General features: G+C 45.4%; 1 protein-coding gene across 1 annotated transcript in view; it reads left to right on the top strand.

The window, feature by feature from the left end:
* LOC143122658 (transmembrane protein 132D) overlaps nucleotides 1-4,961 on the top strand; it is a 41,966-nt gene extending 37,005 nt beyond the window's left edge. The window contains exons 7-9 of the mRNA XM_076283439.1: nucleotides 198-474; nucleotides 744-935; nucleotides 3,555-4,961. Of these exons, the coding sequence (XP_076139554.1) occupies nucleotides 198-474; nucleotides 744-935; nucleotides 3,555-4,961 (1,876 nt within the window). The remainder of the gene's footprint in view (nucleotides 1-197; nucleotides 475-743; nucleotides 936-3,554) is intronic.
* The last annotated feature ends 17,273 nt before the right edge of the window (nucleotides 4,962-22,234 follow it).

Genomic DNA, 22,234 nt, shown 5'->3' with positions numbered 1-22,234 from the left:
ATTTTCATGCTTTGTTTTAAGATGAACTTTTGCGCTCAATATTTTCAGGAAAGTCCCATGATGTAAAAATGTTAAGTAAGTAAAATAGCATAAATAAATGTAACAGCATACAGTAGTACAGACGACTCATAATGCTTCTCTGCTGATTTGTCACGGCACACTCACCACTATTTCATCTTCATCTTCCTCCTCCTCAGATCCGACAGCGAGGAAGAGGAGGACCGCAAGGGCCGCGGCTGCATGCTGCAGTACCAGCACGCGCGCATCCGCGTGCTCACGTCCTTCCTGGCCGATGGCGATGACCCCACATCTGGGTCAGTGGTCAACCCTCCGGCCTACTTCTTGGGGCCGGACTGGCAGGTGGATGTGACGCGGCTGGTCCAGGGCTCTATGCGTGTGGCCGACGCTTCAGTGGCACGGCTGCAGGCAGACACTGTGCTGGCCGGGAGATCCGTGGGAGTGACCACTATACAGGTACGTGATAGTGTGTGTGTGTGTGAGTGTCTGTGTGTGTGTGTGTGTGTGTGTGTGTTTTATATTCTTATCATATATATGATAGTGATAGTGATATATGATAGTGTGTGGTCGTGCATGTTTGTGTGTATGTATTGGTTATGGTGTTTTATAATATGCAAGCCTACAGTTTGGGTTAAGCATATGTGTTAATTGTATGTGTGTGTATGTGTGTGTGTGTGTGTGTGTGTGTGTGTGTGTGTGTGTGTGTGTTTGTGTGTGTTGAGCAGGTGATGTCTCCCCTGTCGGACTCTGTGCTGGCCGAGAGGATGGTGCGGGTCCTGGACGATAAAGTGTCCATCACAGAGCTGGGGGTGCAGCTGGTCTCTGGCCTCTCCCTCAACCTGCAGCTCAGCCCCGGGAGCAACAGGGCCATCGTCGCCACGGCTACCACACAGGAACTCATGCAGAGCCCCAAACAGGTGCGTCTCCTCCACCACAGCCCACTAAGTACACTCCCATATGCTGTTGCTGTACCGCATTTAGCAATATGATGACATTTTTTTATTTCAATAGTGTTTCATCAATGTTTTAGAGAGACCCAAATATTGTTCCATTTATTCACACAAAATGAATATAAACAATTGCTTTTTGACACATGAAGAGTGACCCAGTTTAGGATAGCAAAAAAAACCCCATAATCTCTTGTGGATATAGCTTCCAAATCAAACCCTGCATGGAGATGGAACATGTTGGTGCAGATGGCCTAAAAGAGGGCCTCTCAGGTGCCCAGTGTGGCAAAAATAAACAGGCGTTTACTGTGATACATTGGGGACGACAACAACAACAACAACAACAACAACAACAACAGCCCAGTCTCCATGCAGTGCTTGGCACTAAAGCATCGAGTCCTGTCCCAAAGCTTGTCTGTGTGTCACGGCAAAGCTTCCCGCTGTCACTTGATAAAACAAGCCTCCGAGATTAATGCAGGAGTGGCCACGTTCCCTGTGACCGAGGACCCGCTCAAATCCCTTTCTCAAAAGATGACAGCCGATTCGGATCAGCGGGACAATATGGCCGGCCCCTGAGCCGGGCCCAGTCGATGCCAGGCTATTAGAGCCCGGCGAGCGAGGCCTATTTGTTAATGCGATGGCTCTGGTTAATGCATAATGCATTTCACCTCGGAGCATGGGACAGCCGGTGGCTGCAGTGGAGCGTGGAGCATACAGCGGGTGTGTAGCTCGTGGTGGTGCGGAGTTTGTAATACAACTTGTTGTAGTGATTACTGTGCGCTGGTCCCCTCTGGTGTCTCGGTCAAATTGATTTTTTTAATACATAAATATTGATCCCTGGAGTTGAATTGAGTTGCATACTGTGTTTTCTTTTTTTTCTTCTTCCTTTGTGTGTGTGTGTGTGGGTGCCTGGGTGGGTGTGCATGCATGCGTGTGTTTGTGTGTGTGTGTGTGTGTGTGTGTGTGTGTGTGTGGGTGCATGCATGCGTGTGTGTGTGTGTGTGTGTGTGTGTGTGTGTGTGGGTGCCTGGGTGGGTGTGCATGCATGCGTGTGTTTGTGTGTGTGTGTGTGTGTGTGTGTGTGTGTGTGTGTGGGTGCATGCATGCGTGTGTGTGTGTGTGTGTGTGTGTGTGTGTGTGTGTGTGTGTAAGCTCTCTGCTTCCTGCACCCCACTGTCCCCCTTATCATCACGGCAATCATTGTGACCACCATCACAGCCTGGGCAAACGTCCTCATCACCCCTACAACTATCATCACCATTACGCTCATCACCATCATCTGGGCCATCACCATCATCATTACCTTTGTCATCTCAAACACTTTCTGCAGTATTGCCACCACGGCTACTTTTTTTCAAAAGATCTCCTTTCTATAGTATTTCATATTGATATATTGAATTGAGTTGCATGCTGTGTTTTCTTTTTTTCTTCTTCCTTTGTGTGTGTGTGTGGGTGCCTGGGTGGGTGTGTGTGTGTGTGGGTGCCTGGGTGGGTGTGCATGCATGCGTGTGTTTGTGTGTGTGTGCGTGTGTGTGTGTTTGTGTGTGTGTGTGTGTGTGTGTGAGTGTGTGTGTTTGTGTGTGTATGTGTGTGGGTGTGTATGTGTGTGTGTGTGTGAGAATGTGTGTTTGAGTGTGTGTGTGCGTGTGTATGTGTGTGTGTATGTGTGTGGGTGTGTATGTGTGTGTGTGTGTGAGAATGTGTGTTTGAGTGTGTGTGTGCGTGTGTATGTGTGTGCGCATGCTTGTTTTTCGTGTGGGGCTGAGCGTATGGCAGAGTATACTGAGAGCTAATTACGCAGAGATTAACAGTCATTTCCTGGTGTTCCGACAGCCTAGGCAGCCTCTCTCTGTTTTGCTGTGCATCAGTGCCGGCAGGATTTGATTAGGAACGAGGAAATGATCTGTAGGATTACTGTCCAGTCAGCATTCGGCCAATAACAGGTGGCCATGTCTTCCTGGACAGACTCAAGCCTGCTTTCAGACAATTGTGTGTCACAGAAACTTCCCTCGGGAACTTTATAACAACTTTTGCAAACCTTCCCCAAAAAAAACAACATAAAAACATAAAAACAGTCCTTGATGATGACTAAGCATATCTTTATAAAATCAGTTTGAAATCAGCAATCAGGTTTGTAGTGCCTCAGAGAGAGGATTGGCATGGTCATGCATTCTGACAGTAAAAACGTAATGTTTTACAAGCAGAGGTTACGCTGTGTCTTGTTTCTCTCTTCATTGTTACCTGCAGCAAGATGAGAAGAATCTCCCACTTCAATTCATAATGCATTAGCCGTGTACCTGTGATGTATTATGGATGCAGACTTTATTCACAGACAGTGTTCCAATGTGCCTCTCCTCTCCTCTCCTCTCCTCTCTTCACCTCTCCTCTCCTCTCCTCACATCTCCTCTCCTTTCCTCTCCTCTCCTTACATCTCCTCTCCTCTCTTCTCTCCTCTCCTTTCCTCTCCTCTCCTTTCCTCTCTTCTCCTCTCCTCTCTTCTCCTCTACTCTCCTTTCCTCTCTTCTCCTCTCTTCTCCTCTCCTTTCCTCTCTTCTCCTCTCCTCTCCTCTTCTCCCACTGTCTTTTCAGGAAGCGCTCATCAGCCCCTGGGTGCAATTCAGCGACGGCTCCTTGACCTCCCTCGACCTCTTCGACCCGAGCGGCTACACCCTGAGCGCGAGTTCGCTAGACGAGAGTGTGGCGACCGTGCGCCAGGGCCCGCACCCACAGCTTTCAGCCGTGGCGGAGGGCGACGGCCAGGGGTCACTGCTGCGGGTCGAGCTGGGCATCTGCGAGGCGTGCCAGAAGTCCAAGCGTAAAAGCAAGCTGGCGGTGGGCAGCGGCGCCGTGCGGGTCAAGCTCCTGCCACCGGACGAGGAGGGGGGCACCGAGGCCACGGGAAAGACGGGGAGCGGAACGGGAGGAGTGGCGGCTGGAGAGCCTGGCGGCGATGCCAAGCTGCCCGAGCGAGAGGTCAAGCAGGCTCTCACCTCCCCAAGGGCCGTGCCTCTGGACGTCTACACCAAGGCCGTGCTACGCGATTCCAGGGTCAGAGAGCTGAGCACCACCTCCACCCTCCAGGAGGCCATGGGTGCAGTGGCCATCTCCACCGCGCAGACCATCAGCTCCACCACCACGGTGTCCATGCAGGGGCAAGGCAGTGGGGTCAGGAAAGAGATGGGCAACCTGCTGATGAACTCCATCTCTCACTTCGGTCCTGAGGGGCCGTCTCAGCGGGACATGTTCAGGAAGAAGGTGGCCGAGGTGCCCAAGGAGGAGGAGGGGGGGACGCCCACCGAGGAGCCCCCAGAGGTGGAGAGCAGTGACCTGATCCGTGCGTTCGGCGTGGCCTTCAGTGACCTGGAGATCTGCATCTACGCGCTGGTGGGCATCTCCTGCCTGGCCATCCTGGGCTTCCTGCTCAACTGCGCCACCTACGGGCTGCGCTCGCACGGCAAGAAGACGCCCGTGCAGGCGCAGGACCCGCGCGAGCACCGCCACCACTGGGTCCGGCTGAGCACGTCCTCGGACCCGGGCAGGCTTCCCGCGCCACCGCCTCCCAACGCCGTCACCGCCGCCATGCAGGCCTGCCAGGGCCACCCCCACCCGGAGCCGCCGCAACACCACCACCACCACCACCAGCCCATGGAGGCGCCCCCCGGCAACGGCATGCCGGCACCCCCCGAGCGGCATGCCGGCACCCCCCTGGGCCGCCGGAGCAGCACGCAGCCCTGCTGGACGGACTCCGCGACCAGCCGCTCGGCCACGCTGCTGGCCAAGCCGGTGCGCACCGAGCCCCTGCACTCGCCCACCAGCAAGAGGAACCAGGTCCAGTTCACCACCTTCACCACGCTGGACATCAAACACCTGGCGGCGCTCAAGAGGAACGGCATGGAGGTCAGCTGGGCCGCACCCGTGGCCAACTACGACGAGCCGAAAGGGGGGCCCCTCCCTGACATCCCATACCCCACCGCCAAACCACACATCCAGGGATAGAGGATATTTAAGGGCTTTGTGTGTGTGTGTGTGTGTTTAAAGACTATGGAGATGCTGATCACTATCTCTGTTAAGTGTAATTGTTTTCTTAATGTTTTATGTGGGAGCCTACACATTGAAACTTTCTGTATTTGATAGTATTACAAAAGTCTTCAGAATACCTCAAGGGTCCCTTGTGTGTGTGTGTGTGTGTGTGTGTGTGTGTGTGTGTGTGTGTGTGTGTGTGTGTGTGTGTGTGTGTGTGTGTGTTTGTGCGTGTGCGTGTGCGTGTGCGTGTCTGTGTGTCTGTGTGTGCGTGCGTGCGTGCGTGCGTGCGTGTGTGTGTGTGTCTACTCTACACTCATCTATGCAAACTGTGTTCCATCACTAATTAAATGAGGTTAGAGCTAGAGACAGGCAAGCAGCAGCTGGAGTGGGAGAGTTAGACTGTAAATAAGAAATGCAAATGTTACAATAGTTCCTCCGCACAATTTTATATGTGTTTTATTTATTTCATATTTTGTACATTTTTTAGCACTAAACCTTAGAGTTTATAATGAGAGAAAATATGAGATTAATCATTTATATGTATATGCTTGTTACGAAAGTATCCTTGCATGTTTCTGTCAATATGGAATGTAAATGCATATAGATATGAATTGAAATTTATGTGTAATGTTGATAAGAATTATTAATATTCTGTGGATATTTTTGACCTTTTGTTAAATAATGTCCTTTCTCCTTGCTAAAACGACATCACCCAGGGAACAAAAAAAAAATCATAAAAATGTTTCAAAAGAAAGTTTTGAATTCATGAGGCGTGACATTTTCCTCACCACAGGAGTTCTCATGCTGTATGGAAATGAGGGTGCTTCCTGGCTGTGGGTAGGCAGTCACAGTGTATTTTTTGCTTTATTATGGCAGGGGGGGTGGGGATTATCAGCCCCTGTGTGCATAAACAAACGGAACCCACCCTTGCATCCCCTGCCTGAACCAATAAACCTGTAAGACAACTTCATCTTTCCATGTGGTCTTTTTTTAATCACAAAAGGTCAGGAGATGTATCTGTCAAGCTGCGATGACACGTGCACAGCTGGAATCGCGGGACTGCATCTTAACCGCGGCCACTCTGACACGTGCACAGCTGGAATCGCGGGACTGCATCTTAACCGTGGCCACTCTGTGTCTCTCTGCCCGCCACTTAACCACCAGTGTGTTTTATCTTAGAAAAGCTTGAGCATACCGACCTTTTTTCAAAAGCATCCGCAGATTTTCTTTTCAGTTTTACGCATTGGTTACCAGAAGCCAGGAAATCTCAATTTGAAAGTGTCGATCTCCAAGGATCTGAAAACTCAAAGCTGCACTGTCATATTTTCTTTCCGACAATTTCCTCCTCCAACCGTAGCAGCGCTGAGGTTCCCCTGATTGAAGCCCCAGCTTCACGAGTCCTTATCTGGGCTGTGAACTCACTGGGGACCTGCATGTCAGTCAGTCCCATACAAACAGTTTGAATGCAGAGAGAGAGAGAGGGAGAGAGAGAAAGGGGGGAGAAAGGGGAGAAATCTCCACAGTGCACCCTTCCCTGTTAGCTGATAGAAGCCACGCTGGAGCCAAAATGGCCGCCCGCACCTCTACCTCCCCCAGAGTGCAACAGGCCCAGATAGATCTCTCCCAGACAGCCGCAGCGGAAGCCTGTCTTTAAATTGCCTCCGAGCATAAGGAGTAAAGCGAGAGATAGAGAGAGGGAGAGAGAGAGAGAAAAAATGTAGCAGCTACCTAGATAATCTGATGTTCTGAGCTTCAAAAGTGGCATTGATGGATTCAAAGCAAAAATGAATAAATTGGAAAACTGCTGTGCCCCATCTCTTTCATTCTGACCAGACACTTTCTGCAGAATTATTATTTTTTTCCTTGCGTTTCTGTGCAGGCTCCCCTGAAGGCGCCATACCTCGGATGTGTTTGCCGTCATTGTTCAGAATGTAGCGCTGCTCTTTCACCCCCGGGCTGTCAAAAAGAATCCTGCCCACAGATGTCCTGTATTCCATTTCAGAATTTGAGTATGAATGCAAACCAGAGACGGCTCTGATGCAAACCAATGCACCATTGTGAAGAACTCAAGGACATTCTCAAAAATGTTCTGTCACATTTCTGCATATTAGAAGCTAATGCCTGACCATTTTGCATTATAGAGAGCACTGAAAAAGATTTCCATCTTTATCCAATTAGGGAGTGCACCCTTACAGTTAGTTCTGGGCAGAGCAGAGGGACACAGCTGTATGAAATCATTTAGTTTTGGAGCAGGATGGAGAGATACCGAAATTCAAACATGGTCCTGCAGGGGTTTTTCTTGACCATATGGTCACTTCTTTTATCAACTAAAGTCTACAAAGTCTACTTTGTGGCAAAAATAACGACAGAGTGTGTGTGTGTGTGTGGTGGGGTATGTGCACCCAGGCGCGGTCCAGCCTACATCAATCCATTTATATTCATTTTTGAACAACATAGTGAAAGACATAGCTCAGCCGACGCTATCATTGCAGTGACCCCATAATCTGGAGCATCAGCTAATATATTGACACATTTAACGGATTGAGGTCATTGTGTGTGGGGGGATTAACATGTACTGTATTAGCAGGGGCCCACGTGCTGTGATGTGGGCCACAAGTACTTGGCCCAGTGATACAGTCTACACCCAGCCTCTCCCCCTCCCTGGGTTAGGCTTACTGTCAATAGGCTGTGGTCCTCTCTCTCTCTCTCCCTTTCTCTCGCTGTTTTTATCTCGATCACAGCGGTACCGACTCTAGAGGAAAAATACTTTATTTGTCTTGTTCATGCTGGTGTGGATTTTCCTGTCACGAATTGGAGTGGAATGCAATTTGGTTGAACAGCAATTGATGTGGGCTCATTAAAATTTCAGACCGCTGGGCTCTTCTCCTGTTCTGTGTTGAACCACTGAACCAACACTCTGGTGTTGTTTTGGTTTTTTTTTTTTTTTTTTTTAAGAAAAAAAAATGGAATAGACGCCCCATTTCTCTGTTGCTCGGAGCTGTAGCAATCATGTCTGACAACATCCCTCCAACCCGTCAGGATTGAGGTCTTATCTTTGAGTGAATTCCCTGTGTTTGCTCTTGAGGGCATTACACTGACTTCCATTACATGTAGATGGTCTGTTAGGTCTGATACGTTTTTGGAAACTGAGCTGAACACATGGGCATCAACACTAAGAAATGTTATGTCTGCAGGTAAAAAAAACAGTTTATAATCAAATCCTTGAAAGATATAGGATATAGTTTTTGGCAACGTAATTCTGCAGTAAAGGAAATGTTTTCCACTATCTCAGTATGTAGTGTTATTGGCATGGTGGAAAATATCAGAGACCAGCACACTATTTTCATGAACAAGGCAACAGCCCGCTTCTTTACTTCATGTTCAACAATGCACTACATTTTACATCCTTATGCGTCACAGGTATAACCATTCCAGCCAATCAGAGGCATTCACCATTAGACTATATAACTAGTCAGGAACAGGTATGGATAGCTGTTCATGCATGCTACACAATACGTAACCTGATCACCTGAAAGCTAAGCCGTGTTTAATAGAAAGGAATATTTGAGGACATGTTTATCCATTCTTAATTTAACAGATTTAAACTATTTATCCAAATTATTATTTTGTTTACATTTCCAACAATTTTGCATTTCCAACCATGTCAGATGTAGACTTTGACTGTTACTCTCATTAGAGGGAGAGCAGCTTCACAGAAGAGAACTTCTGACGGCAAATTTGAGGAAAATTTGGTAAACCACCCTTCTTACCTAATTTTAGGGTGCTGATTCTGAATATTTTGTTTACCAAGCTCAATTCTGAGTTCTAAGCCACATAATCAGCATTTTAACATAAAATAGCGTTTTTCTTTGCTTATTTTTCCCTAAATTGGGTTGTTTTCAAATGTAATCACTAAAACCAAATAAAAGTGTTCTCTAAATACACTAAATACATGTTTGAGCATTAAAGAAACCATCCTATAGTTTATTAATGTATTTAATGGGAACATGATTACAGTTAACATGTAATAAACTCAGAAATTCTAATCCAAACACAACCATATTTTTATTGCTTACATAGTGAGTCACTCATGTGGTGTTTAATGCATTTCATCACAATAACAAGTTGCACAAATAACCTTCAACTCAGAATATATCCTACAGTACATATGAACTTAGATAGCGGGAATAAGCCTAATGCAGAACTGCATCTACCGTCAGCAACAACCGACAAGTAAAAAACATTTTACTTCTAGTAACACTGGATTTGGTATGTGTGCTTGCCTCCATACTAGAGATTGATAATGTGCTCTTCTAATATGCCATTGAGCAGCATCACTTGTTGGTGTTAGAGCCTCCGATCCTCGACATCTAGAAAACAGTGGCTCTGGCATAGTGTTGTCACGATACCAAAATTATGACTTCGATATAATACCTGTCATAAATATCTTGATACTCAATACTGAAACGATATCCAAATCCTAAAATATCTGGAAAAGAAAGGACGCAGGCTTCCTCCAAGTGTATTGAGTCATTTGTTTGGAATTTGGTGCACTTTTGGTCAATTCTGGGTTTTAAACTTAAACTTCCTACATAATTATTATTTTTGTAGTCAGTAAAATAGTATTTTGTGTGTGATTAAGTCCTTTATTGTTTGTTATAGCTCATTTATATTGTGTGGTGTTTTGGCAATAAATTACCTTTAAATAGCCAAAGTAGGCTAGATCAAGGTCAGTGATCAAATTAGTACTCCCAGTGTAATTTAATAAGTATGTTTCAACCACTCAGGTCTTAATCAGATAGGCCTACACCATTATCTGTTGCAATATCTGTGTGCATTCCTACATTAGGTCTATTTCTTTGATAATTAACATCATTTGCTACCACATAACAAATACCAAATAACAATACAAAAGTTTCTTACAAACTTTCCTGCATAATTCTTAAATGTGCTGCAGTCAGATGGGTGTCCTAAAGACATAGATCATGAGCATCTATTACCAGTGTTGAATGAGCAGTTTTTGCAGTGATCACTGGACATTCCACATTGCTAGACAGCACTTGAGTGAGGATAGACTTATTTCCACTTTACAAATAACCATCGGTATCTGCAATAGCTACAGTACAGGGACATTAATCAGTTCATAGCTAAGGATTTGTCCTAGGTCCACTTCCCTTTCTGCATCATATGCAGTAATGATGCACTGGAGAATGTTTCTTTTTGTTGCACTATGAAGGATATCTTGTCTAAATTGTTTTGGTGTTTCCAGCTAAAACAGCTATTGCCCAACAGATTAACATCCAGCTTGACTCAACTTCACTGACCCCAACTATTGTCACGTAACTTGGGCGTTGTAATTGATGACCGACTTAACTTCTCTGAGCATGTAGCTTCTATTGCAAAATCATGTCAGTTTATGCTTTACAACATTAGGAAGATCAGACCTTATCTAACACAACATTCCACACTTCTTGTTTAAACCATGGTCATCTCCTAGCTGGACTATTGTAATTCACTATTAGTTGGCTTACCCGCTTGTGTAATAAGATCATTACAGCTGATTCAGAATGCTGGAGCACGCCTGGTCTTCAATCAGCCAAAGAGGACACATGTAACTTGTCTCCTAGTTACTCTCCATTGGCTCCCTATAGTAGCCAGAATTAAATTTAAATCTCTCACTTTGGCCTATAGGACACTGACTGGATCTGCTCCTAGTTATTTTAATTCAATAATCAAGGCATACATCCCATGCACTTAGTTCTTTAAGTGCTTCTTATGTGTTATGGTTTGTATAATATTGTTTTATTTCCATTAGGCTGTTGATTAATTTGACATTATTATTTATTATTGATATTCTCAATATAGTCTTACAACGTCATTGTTTTTTATATTATTGATTGAATGGACATTATTGTTTATTATTGCTTTTTCCCTCATTTTCATGGCTTATTTTATTAGGCTATTGATTGAATTGACATTGTTGTTTATTATTGCTATCCTCCTTATTATAGTTTGACCAACATTCTAATCTGTTCCCTGTTATATTTTAAATATTATGTTGTTTTTGTATTTGTGTGTCACTTTTTACAAAGGCATCTGCAAAATCCCATAACCATAACCATTTTTTTTTTTTTTTTTTAATTTTATTTATATAGCACATTTAAACATGATTTGCATCAACCAAAGTGCTTTACAGAGACCAGTGGGAAGCAAACATATAACATATAACAAATAAGACAGAGGCAAGCCATACAAAAAAAAACATCATAAAGCAGACGATACAAATACACGAAAGAGACGACAGTACAAGCAGGGCTCCGGTCAAGGTGAATGGGGAAACGCTAGAGAGAAAAGGTATGTTTTGAGCTGGGATTTAAAAGAGTCAACTGAAGGGGCGAATCTGATGGAGGTAGGGATGCTGTTCCACAGTTTGGGGGCTGCGACAGCAAAGGCACGGTATAGCCCCTGTGCTTGAGATTGGCCTTCAGCTCTGTCAGTAACCCCTGCGTGGCCGATCTAAGGGACCTAACATTAGAGTAGGGGGAGAGGAGGTCTGAGATGTAGGGGGGGGGGGGCTTTTCCATTAATGGCTTTGAAAGTAAAAAGAAGGACCATAACCATACATTTTTTGCAAATAATGCAATCTCTAGCACTCTTCAGCACTCCTCAAACTTGCTGCATGGCTAGAATTTGAAATATAGGAAAGAGCACCAGTGCATTGTTTTAACTAGGCAAGCACAGTCGCCTTTACAGTAAAAAAAATACAGTGTAAATTCCCTGTAAAGACTGACAACTGTTCATAATAGTTAGTGACAAAGTACTTTCTACAGAAAAATGAGCAGTCACCTACTATTCTATCAATTTATTATCAAGGAATCTATTTTGTTTCTAAACGTCATACTGAATTTTAGCTATTATTTCAATTTATATTTTAGTTGTAGCTTATTTTCATTTGCTTCTTGAGGGTCATTGGGGTAATTCCTGTCCTGTCCTACAACATATCTGATACATAAAGAGTATATTAATGCCTTATTATTTGCAATTCCTATGATATCTGATGGCAAAACCAAAAAGTATGTAAATTATGCTAATTATGCTTATTAGCAAGCTTAAAACTCAAAATTGAGCTTGGTAAACAAAATATTTGAATTCAGCACCCTCAAATTGTGTGAAATAGCCCCTTTACTGACTTTTCCTCAAATTTGCCAACAGGACTTTTTCTGAACGTTTGTTAGCTATCTGCTCTCCCTCTACATGCCCATTCGTCTATTTATACATAGATTAATACAAAACATTTACAGCATTTCCTCAGGAAAGTTTATGCAATGCTAGTCAAACTGAACAGGGACTGAACGGTAACTCCAATGGACACTACAGGTTTAATGGAAGGGGATGCCTTAGCGCTGTCTCCCCTCACGTGTACCCTCTTAGTCAGCCTGCTATCAGAGGCTTCCCCTTTGGCTCTCTCTCATCAGGGAGCTTTTGGGGGACGGGGGGGTTTCTGGACAGCATGACCCTCATCAGCTCAAAACAAGGATTTGTTGTCCCTTGCCAGATTAAAAGGGGAGGGTTAATGTTTGAAGGCTTTTGTTCTAATCTACTGAAAACAGTGCAACCTCATGGTGCTGTTTCATTGGTCGACTGCAACGCAATTTGTTTTTAGACTCAATCCTTAAAATATATATATATATTACATACCACATATGACTGCAGTGAGTCCCTCATTGACAAATCTTAAGCTTCTGGCAAACCAAAACAGAATCAATGGGTGACACATGTGTTGCCAAAGCTTGCTATTGCAGTTATAAATTGCATCTCCTCCTTGAGTTATTCCTAAATGAAAAAAAAAAAACTGTGGAACTGTCACCAAATAACCACTAAATTAACCCTGTAGGTGCTGGTCTTGAAGTAGCCCAACTGCATGTGTGGTTTTACTCTGTTTGTAAATGAAATCAGTGAATTAATGCAGGGAATTAAAAGCAAAAATATTCCCTGTGCATCTCCATACACTGCATGGGGCACCACAGAGATGTCGGAGCGGAGATTGGAAGTGCAGTGACCTCAGGGGGCAGTCAACGGCAGGGCAAGCTGAGCGGTGAGAGAGGGTGTGATGGTAAACAAGGGGGAGGGAGGGAACAAGGAAAAAAGAGAAAGAGAGCGGACTCCTTCAGGAGAGATGGAAATTGGTTCTCTTTGTTCGGAGGAGGAACATATTTGGACAAATCGTCTATAGCAGGCTGCAGTATTTATTTGGAGGCTGTCTGCCGTTCGGGCGTCTTGTGAGTGCATCTTGTGTTCTTTATCCTTTTGATCTCAGACAGCCAGTTATTTCTCCTCGCTGTGCCAAGGAACGCTGTCACACTGATGGAGGACCCGAGCTGCCTCCTACACACACTTGTGTTGATGCACACACACACACACACAAACACACACACACACACACACACACACACACACTGTATACAGTATATTGTGTAAGATAATAGATGTCACAATGTTTTTTCCCTCCCTCCTTATCTGTCTTTCACCTCTATTCTTTTCATCTTTGTTTTTTTATTATTATTTGTTTTCCATTGTAATCCACTTTTCCACTTTTCTTCCGTTTTGCTCTGTCCTTCCTTACATAACCCCATTTCTTTCTGTCTGTCTCACACGTGTCGACTGCACTGCTTGTCTCCAACATTGTGATTTGCCCCCTTGACTATCTGCCTCTGGTGCCCTTCCCTTAACTCTGTACCTCTCGCCCCCTCCCATCCCCTTGCCTGTGTCTGCCCAGTATTTTAATCCAGTTTAAAGGCTAAACCACAGGGCAACTGGCACAAGGCTTTGGCAAACACTTCCTTGCCTGAGAGAAAATAGGGCAGAGATAGCAGGGGAGGGCAGGAGATGGACTAATTTTGTTTGTTTTTGGCTTGGGTGCTTGCCTCAGCCCTCCCGTCTCCGGCAGCTTGTATTCCTGTAGGCATAAACAGGACACACACACACACACACACATGCACACACACACACACACACACACACACACATGTACACACACAGACATCTAATTGTCAGCCATTTTGACAGAGAAATGTTTGTTTCCCCGTTAATTGTGTTTTTAAAGACGGGCTTTGTCAAAAGCGTGTCTGCTTGTAAAAGCTCTTTTCATGATTCCCAGGTAAGCTGTGTTCGTGAGAAGAGCCCGAAAATGGTGCGGCAACCACCGAGATCAAGCGAGGAATTAAAAGCTGTCACATGAAACGCGGGCCCCTCGCTGGGAGGGGTATGTTTGTGACAGCAGGGGTGCTGGTAAGGAGGGTGCCGACAGCGAATGGGGTTGAGGAGTTTAGGGGAGAGGTGGGGGAGGCGGAGGTGGGTGGAGGGTGGTTCAGGGGGGAGTTGAGGCTTTGACAGGTGTGGCTGTGTTGACACAACCGCGCTGTCGACGAAACTCTTTCAAGTCGGCCCCGGCAACATGACTTGTTTGACTTTGCCTGTGTGTGTGTGTGTGTGAGTGAGTGAGTGACGCGTGCAGCGCGCCGTGCCGTGCCGAGCGGCCGGTTTAAGCGGCGGCACGTGTGAACGACTGGCCAGGCAGCCATCTATCCATCACAGTTCATCCTCCTCACTCGGCTCTGACAAGCCCCATGCTTCAGGAAAGGCCTCTTTTTGTCCTCCATAAATCATTTTCCTCAGTGGTTTTTAATGCTGCCAGGCCCAATTTGACCGACACCCGTCACACATGTCAGCCTGCATATAACAAGGTCAATCAGTTTGACCTCTCTCAATTCTCTCTCTGCTATCCCTCTCTTTCTTTCCCTCTTCCCTCTCACTCCTTTTCTCTCTCTCTCACCGTCTTGCTCCCTCGTTCCCTCACTCCCTGTCCATGCCCCATATGGCGAGGGCTTCTCTCAGTGGATGTAGTGGTGCTCGGGTGATTTATCCCCTGTCGCCTGTGATGCATCCATTCACCGATACTCCCATTAGGGCCATTTCCACTTGGACATGAAATACGACCCCTCCATCCCCACTCCCCATAGCACTCCTATTGTGTCCAGCACTAAAGATTGTCTCACGTGAGACAGCCAGGGACAAGGGCCCCCCTTGGCCTCATCCTGTAATGGGCAAATCAATGGCCAACTCAACAGCCTCTCTCCTCCTCCCTCTCTATGCCCCCCCCCCCCCCCCTCTCTCTCTCTCTGTGTCCCATTCCCCATCAGACTGAATGCGCCCACCTCCACGCCCACCCTGCCTGGTGAGTGTCAGTGGGATTTCGTCCTTCCCCGAGGGTGTGTGTGTGTGTGTGTGTGACCGGTGGCTCCCAGCTCACTCACTATTCCACTGCGGTCAGCCTCATGAAGCACCATTAGCCTGGCCCTGCAGTCCTGCTCCTGACCCAGCAAAGTCCAGTGGGCCATGTGTCAATCAATGAGCCATGGCTAAAAATCCTCTGATAGGACAGGTCCTCCCCACCCCCACATGTTTCTTTTGGCCCTCTGCCCTCCTCTCCTTTTCTCCCTCTCTCCTTCTCTCTCTCTCTTTCCATCGCTCTCTTTCTTTTTACCTCTAATCCAATACTGCAGCCGCCAAGGCCTTAAACACCGAAGTTGCCCCTTTTTTTCATTTAGCTCTACGAGCTGCCCTTCAGTAATGGAATCGTTGGACCTTAGCTCTCTCCTGTTCTCTGTAGTGGACTGCTATTGGCACTTTTCTGGTTAAGACAGGAGCGAGGCAGCAGTGAGGGGAGCAGAGAGAGCAGTAAGTTCATTATCCGCCCAGTCCCCCCCAAACCCACAGCCAATACGCTCACAGCAGCGGAGCTCACACACACTTACTGTACAAATAAGTCCAGCTGTAACAAAAGGCCTCCTGATCAAGATGTTCCAGCACAAATGTCATTTTGATACTCAAAGAAGAAGAATAAATTGAACAAAATCAATGTTTTTTTTTATCTTGGCAGCAGTACTTGATCGTGATCGTAAGCCTAACCCACGTGAGGGGAGGCCAGGATGACCATCCAGAGTCTGCCATTTTTTTGGTTATCTGTCCAGAAATATCGTGCTGCCCTTTACCATAGACATGAATGCCTTGTGAAGCTAAGTCAATAGTCTGTTACAGTCAACCCTTATAAATGCCTCTGGACCTCAGGTAAAATAGAGCAGGCAAGTAAATTGAGACATTTTTTACATCAAGGCCCTGAACTAACATTGATTAAAGACAGCTGTTAAACCAACCATTAACCTTGGCATGATTGTGATTGCTTACTTCATTTATGCTAATGAATGCCGAAACTTGTTTTAGTTAAGGCAACGTTAAAGTGTTGGGAAATGAATGTCACGTGTGTGTGTGTGTGTTTGTGTTTGTGTGTCTGTGGGAGTCTGTATGTGTTTGTGTGTGTGTCTGTGTGTGTGTGTGTGTGTGTGTGTGTGTGTGTGTGTGTGTGTGCGTGTGTGCGTGTGTGTCTGTAGAGAGCGAGAGGTGTCAGGCATCATAGTGGATTGGATTGTCTGATCAAAGTAGCTGGTTGCGGGGGTTGGTCACAGCACGGGGTCTGCTCAGGATGTCTGATGTGGTGACAGGCGCAGAGAGGCAGTGACAGGTGACTTACCTGGGAGCTACAGCGCTCCTGAACAACCACAGACAACCACGGAGGAGGTGTTCTTAGATAATGGGCTGATGACTGTGAGACAGGACAGAGTGAGAAAGAGAGAGCGAGATAGAGAGAGGAATGGAGATAGAGAGAGAGAGAGAGAGAGAGAGAGAGAGATTGTATGATTGATTCATTTAATCACCTTTCTAAGATGTGAGTTCTCCAATTTTTATAAGACATATATAAAAATATCACGATGCCGTAAGGAAGCCATCATGAATTTCAAATTTAACTTGAAAAAGAAAGGTCTATAAATGCATGGGGACAGGGCAAACTTGACATCTATTTTGTAAAGATTGCATATTTCTGTAATTCTGAAGATCCGAAGAAAGACCGGCCCTCTCCTCTCCTTTCTCCTCTTTATCCCATTCTCCCCGGCTAACTCTATTTCATTCTCACTTATCACACTCTCCCCCTCTCCTTCCCTCATGTCTGGCTCTACTCTCTCTCTCTCTCTCTCTCTCTCTTTCTCTAATCTTCTCCCTGATTCTCTGCGTCACGGACAGATGGAGGTCCTCAGAAGTCAGGTGGCACAGCGCGGTCTCTCGCCTGCTCTCCTCCTCACCTCCTCTCCTCTCCTTGCCTCCTCTCCTCGCTCCCTAGGCTGCGACTCCACTCCCACTTGCTCCCTCTCACCGTTATCAATTAGTGGGAATGATGCGGCGAGAGAGCATGATGAAATTCAGCCGTCAGCGCCGCAGAGCGCCACGCCGCCTGTCACTCACACACCCAATTACCTGGTTACAGAGCATGCCTCCTCTCTCTTTCTCTCCCTCCCTCTCTCTCTCTTTCTCTCTCAATCTCACTATTTTGCTCTCCTTTTCTGTCTTTCTGTTTCTGTTTCTTTCTCTCTCCTCCCTCTCTCTCTCTCTCTTCTCGTCCTCCTGACTGACAGGAGAGCAGAGGCACACACTGGAGCTGTGGGTGTGTGACACACATTTCTTCTCACTATCCCTTCTTTCTGATGTGAGTTAAATAGGATATCACCCTGATCAGTTTGTCACTTTTGAGAGAGAGAGAGAGAGAGAGAGAGAGAGAGAGAGAGAGGCTGTGTGTCTGTGTCTATGTGTGTGTGTGTGTGTGTGTGCGTGCGTGCGTGTGTGTGTGTATATGTGTGAGAGTGAGTCTATCAAACTCAATCTCATTCTGAACCCAGGGCCGGCAGAAGGCATGGGCCAAAATACCAGGGGCGCCAAAACACATTGATTGTCAAATAATGACATAGATGGTTTATGCGGAAGCAGCAAGTAATTCATTTTCAGTGATATCGGTTAAATCATGAGTCATGAATGAGAATAAGTCATGAGTCATGAATCATGATAAATCTCAGTCATGAATGAGACGTTCAAAGCCTAGTGCTGTGGAATACAGAAAAGTGCCACAGGTTGAAAAACTTTTCTCCCGCACATGGGTGCTGATCTTCAGCCTGAATCGTCAGGTTGCTAGCAGTGGAATGTAGCAGAGGGACGACAATGTACAGTACTGTAATAGGGTAAAATCTGAATCTCACCATGTCACCGAATCGGGGGAGCAATGAGCTTGTTTCCCCACAATAAGATGGTCCTATAACGGGGTGATATGAGACAGCGACACTCGAAGGGCGTTCCTAATGTCACATTTAAAGGAGAATTCCGGTGTGATATTGACCTAAAGTGTATTGAAACATGATATCGGAACTCCCCCTATTTCCACCGGTCCCGTATTTCCACCGTCTTGCGTGTATGTGTCACTTAATATCCATTTCTATACAAACCAAGACAGCGGACTCCTATAGAAACGCAACCACCCACACCATAGGTGTATCTAAATTAGCTATGTACCAAAAATGACATTTTACCGTGACTCGAAGAGCTGTAAACAGTGTTGTAAGGCTATGTGTACACAACCGCTTGGAGCTCCAGTGGAATTTTAATTTCACGACGAGAATTCTCGGTCTAACCGTCCATGTGCCGTTGAAACGGTGTAAATAGGCGACCCATCAGGCCAGCACTATAACTCCGAGCATGGTAAACAAAATCGGATATTTCAGGCAGTAAATGCTCCCGTTACGAACCAAACCAGATTTTGTTCAAATCTACACACCTATGGCTACTGAAAAATGTAAGGTTCATTTAGTAAATGTTATTTTGAATCGTTGTTTTAGAATTTATGAACAAAAGTGGTGATAATTGGCGGTGTTACGATACCGAGTGTGAACGTATGTCTCATAGCCCATCTGGGCTTGTCCCCTGCACTCCAAAATCTGGCGCTAGTTAGCCGATGCTACCAACAGCTTTTTCAATTGTGGTGCTTCGGCATCGGGCTAGCCATGCAAATAAATCACTGTTTTACACCATTTACGAGGCTCAATGTATCTCCACACTTCATTGGTAGACTTCCGAGGGCCCTGACATTTAAAACGAGACATTGAGAACTTTGAAAAAGCACTGGTAGTTTACTTACAAGACGATTTATACAGACAGTATCTTCACGAAGTTTAGCGTTTGCAGCCATCTTGAATTTAGTCACGATAAGTCGAGCGACAAGTAAGAATGAACAGGTATGATAAGGGATCAGATTCCAAAAATAATTCAGTGGAAATGCATGGATTCCAGTTGCTGCTAGAAACGGCACATTAAATATGTGACTTAGCTAATATGGCTATAGCCTACAATTTTCCCTCTTAAAGACAAGGTGGTGTAGCCTATTAGCCTAGGCTACTATTAAAATGCACCGACAGTAGGCTAGGCCTACGTGTAAAATGGGCTATCCCATGATTTGTGAAAAGGGCCTCGCACCTGTCAAGTTTGCACAGGGCCTCGCACCCCCTTGACAGCGGGAAAAGACAACGGGAAAAAGTTAAAATAGTATGTGATAAACCCGGAAAAAGTTGACAGGTATGTTTCGGTCCCGGAAATTGTGCAAACGAGAGCCTTTTCGAGGCATTTCAAGGAAGGACTTCAGAAGGCATCAATAAATTGTTGGGGAGGGTCATGTGTTTTTTCTCAATCACTTTGGAGGGTCATAGAAAAATGTATTGCTGGCGAGGGAGGGTCACGTCTTTTTTGACTAACGCTCCCAAAACTCCTCCGGTAGCTCCTTAAATAAATAACAAACAGTCCCTAAATAGGTATTCCGATTTTTGTATAATAGCCTGTAATAATAATAAATGGGGGCAGCCGTGGCCTACTGGTTAGCGCTTCGGACTTGTAACCGGAGGGTTGCCGGTTCGAACCCCGACCAGTAGGAACGGCTGAAGTGCCCTTGAGCAAGGCACCTTACCCCTCACTGCTCCCCGAGCGCCGCTGTAGCATCGGGATTAGTGTGTGCTTCACCTCACTGTGTGTTCACTGTGTGCTGAGTGTGTTTCACTAAATTCACCAAATTTCCCTCACGGGATCAAAATAATATATATACTTATACTTAATAATATGTTTGTTACGTGAAAGCCTTAGTTGCTTAATTGTAGGCTACCATTATTTCCGTGAGGCCTGGTCTTTAATGTCCCGCAACAATGTTTTAATTTTTCCGTACGGTCCAGTAGCAACGTTGAGCTCCCCCACACATTGAGACCAGCCCCGATCTGCACGCTGCAGCCAGAGGCTTCTGCAAAGGTAGCGTAGCACACAGTCGAAAATGGCACACAGTCTATGAACATGGGGGCGACATATTCCTATTTCGCCCAGGGCGCAGGATTGCCTTCCGCCGGCCCTGTCTGAACCTGTACATTTTATCTTTTGATCCAGTCCCAAGGCTATTGGGTTTACTTCTGACCACAACAAAAGCCTCTTTTCTTCTATGAAATATAATACTTTACAAAACAAGGGATGATGTAACACATATTCTAAGAAATGCACTTACAGTATAAGTTTGTAAAGAAGCAATCATAGATTTATGTTTGCTCATCTCATTGATATTACAGAATGACAATTGAACAGGACATTTGACCTTGGTGCTTCTGGTTCTCCTGTTTATGGACTTGGTAAGAGTGGTTTTATGTACAGTGCATATCCACTGGGACATAAGGCCATCTGGATATAAACACAATGTCACCAAGATCACAATGTTACCAAGATAATCACACGCACGCCAGCACGCACACACACACACACACACATACAGACACACATACATAAGTGCAGTGAAACAGTACAGTAAAAAATCTCTATGTGAATCACTCAGAGTCTTTACACTGTCCTGCTGCCAAAAGCAAGTCATTGCTGAGCAGCAGGTAACGGTGGGCCTAAATGACTGGGTCCTGGTGGACCCTTCACACCTGGTCATCCCCACTCTCTTACTGGCACCTCCAGACACCAGCAGGACAGTGAGCCCTTGGCAACGTGCGACCTCGCTGGCTGCCCAGCCTCCTGCACGTGCATGCTACGCTTGAAAGCTTTCAGTGCCGAGAACCACAGCCAATGCCATCAGACGGGAAATGAGTTATCACTTCAAAACACACTTATGATTTAGTTCATTTCCAGCGCTGGACCGACAGTCTCGTGCTGGGACCATTAAGTGTCCCCATGAACTCCTGCCCGTAAGCACCACTCAGAAAAATAAAATAAGTTCCACTTTGTTGTTTATTAATACTAATAAATTGAATCGAAAAACGAAAGATGGAGCCATTACTGAAAATGATGAGCATAACTGTCGGACTATTATTTATACATAGGCCAATTGCATAGTTATTATAACAAGAGTAATTTCAACATTTCTATGTCACTTTCAATTTTCAATTTCATAAACAAGCTTTAAATATAGCTTTTTTGTTTAAAATATGGATAATAAAACATAAAACTTTTCTTACCAGATGCTCTAAGGGACTGTTCATTATTTATAAGGGACCACCAGAGGGATTTTCAGTGCTTCAGTCAAAGGGTTGCATGACCCTCCCTTGCCTGCAAACATTTTTTCAATGACCCTCCAACAGGCCGATCATCAATGTCTTCTGCCCGCACTCCTTTGCGCTATGAAAACACGCTGACATAGGCTAACGTTCTTAAATCAACCTCTGCTTTCTGATCTTACACATCACACTCCACCAAGATGGTGGCCATTTCAGTAGATTTACTCACTAACATTGTTGTGGAAACACAATAAGCATGGACACTAAATGCACACTTCCTGCATAACTGCATTAGCCTACTTGAAATAAGTTACTCCTCTAGTAAATAGTATTCACATGAAATAAAACAATAATACATTGAAACCATTCAACAAAGCACACTGGGTAATAACAAATTCAACACATGAACGAGCGTCAATTTGGGAGCTTGCATGTTACCACTCCTTCCTTCACAAATGACTTGAAAAGGCTGTTTGCACAATTTTACAAATAATCACAGGGACTGAAACATACCTAACATGCCAACTTTTTCCGGGTTTCACGTATTTAAACTTTCCCCCCGCTGTCTTGCCGTTTTAATATTTTCCCGTAGAATATCCCATATACTCTCATAGCATTAGTCCTGCCATCTGGCCTGTCTCTGTGTTGTCCTGTTGTTACCCCCTTGCCCTTTCAGCGAAACAGATGTCTTCAAATCATCGTTTTGCTTGCGAACCTATTTAAGTTAACGGCGTGGTTGTCGTGAGAGCATGATTCATTGACGCTTGCAGTGTTCGGCCGAATGTCTACGTG

The sequence above is a fragment of the Alosa pseudoharengus genome, unplaced genomic scaffold, assembly GCF_046254945.1.
Source record: "Alosa pseudoharengus isolate Yale_2024_CS ecotype anadromous, Long Island Sound unplaced genomic scaffold, YU_APseudo_1.1 YU_APseudo_1.1_scf_14, whole genome shotgun sequence".
NCBI classification, from domain to species: Eukaryota; Metazoa; Chordata; class Actinopteri; order Clupeiformes; family Clupeidae; genus Alosa; species Alosa pseudoharengus.
This window is presented reverse-complemented; position numbering and strand designations above follow the sequence as displayed.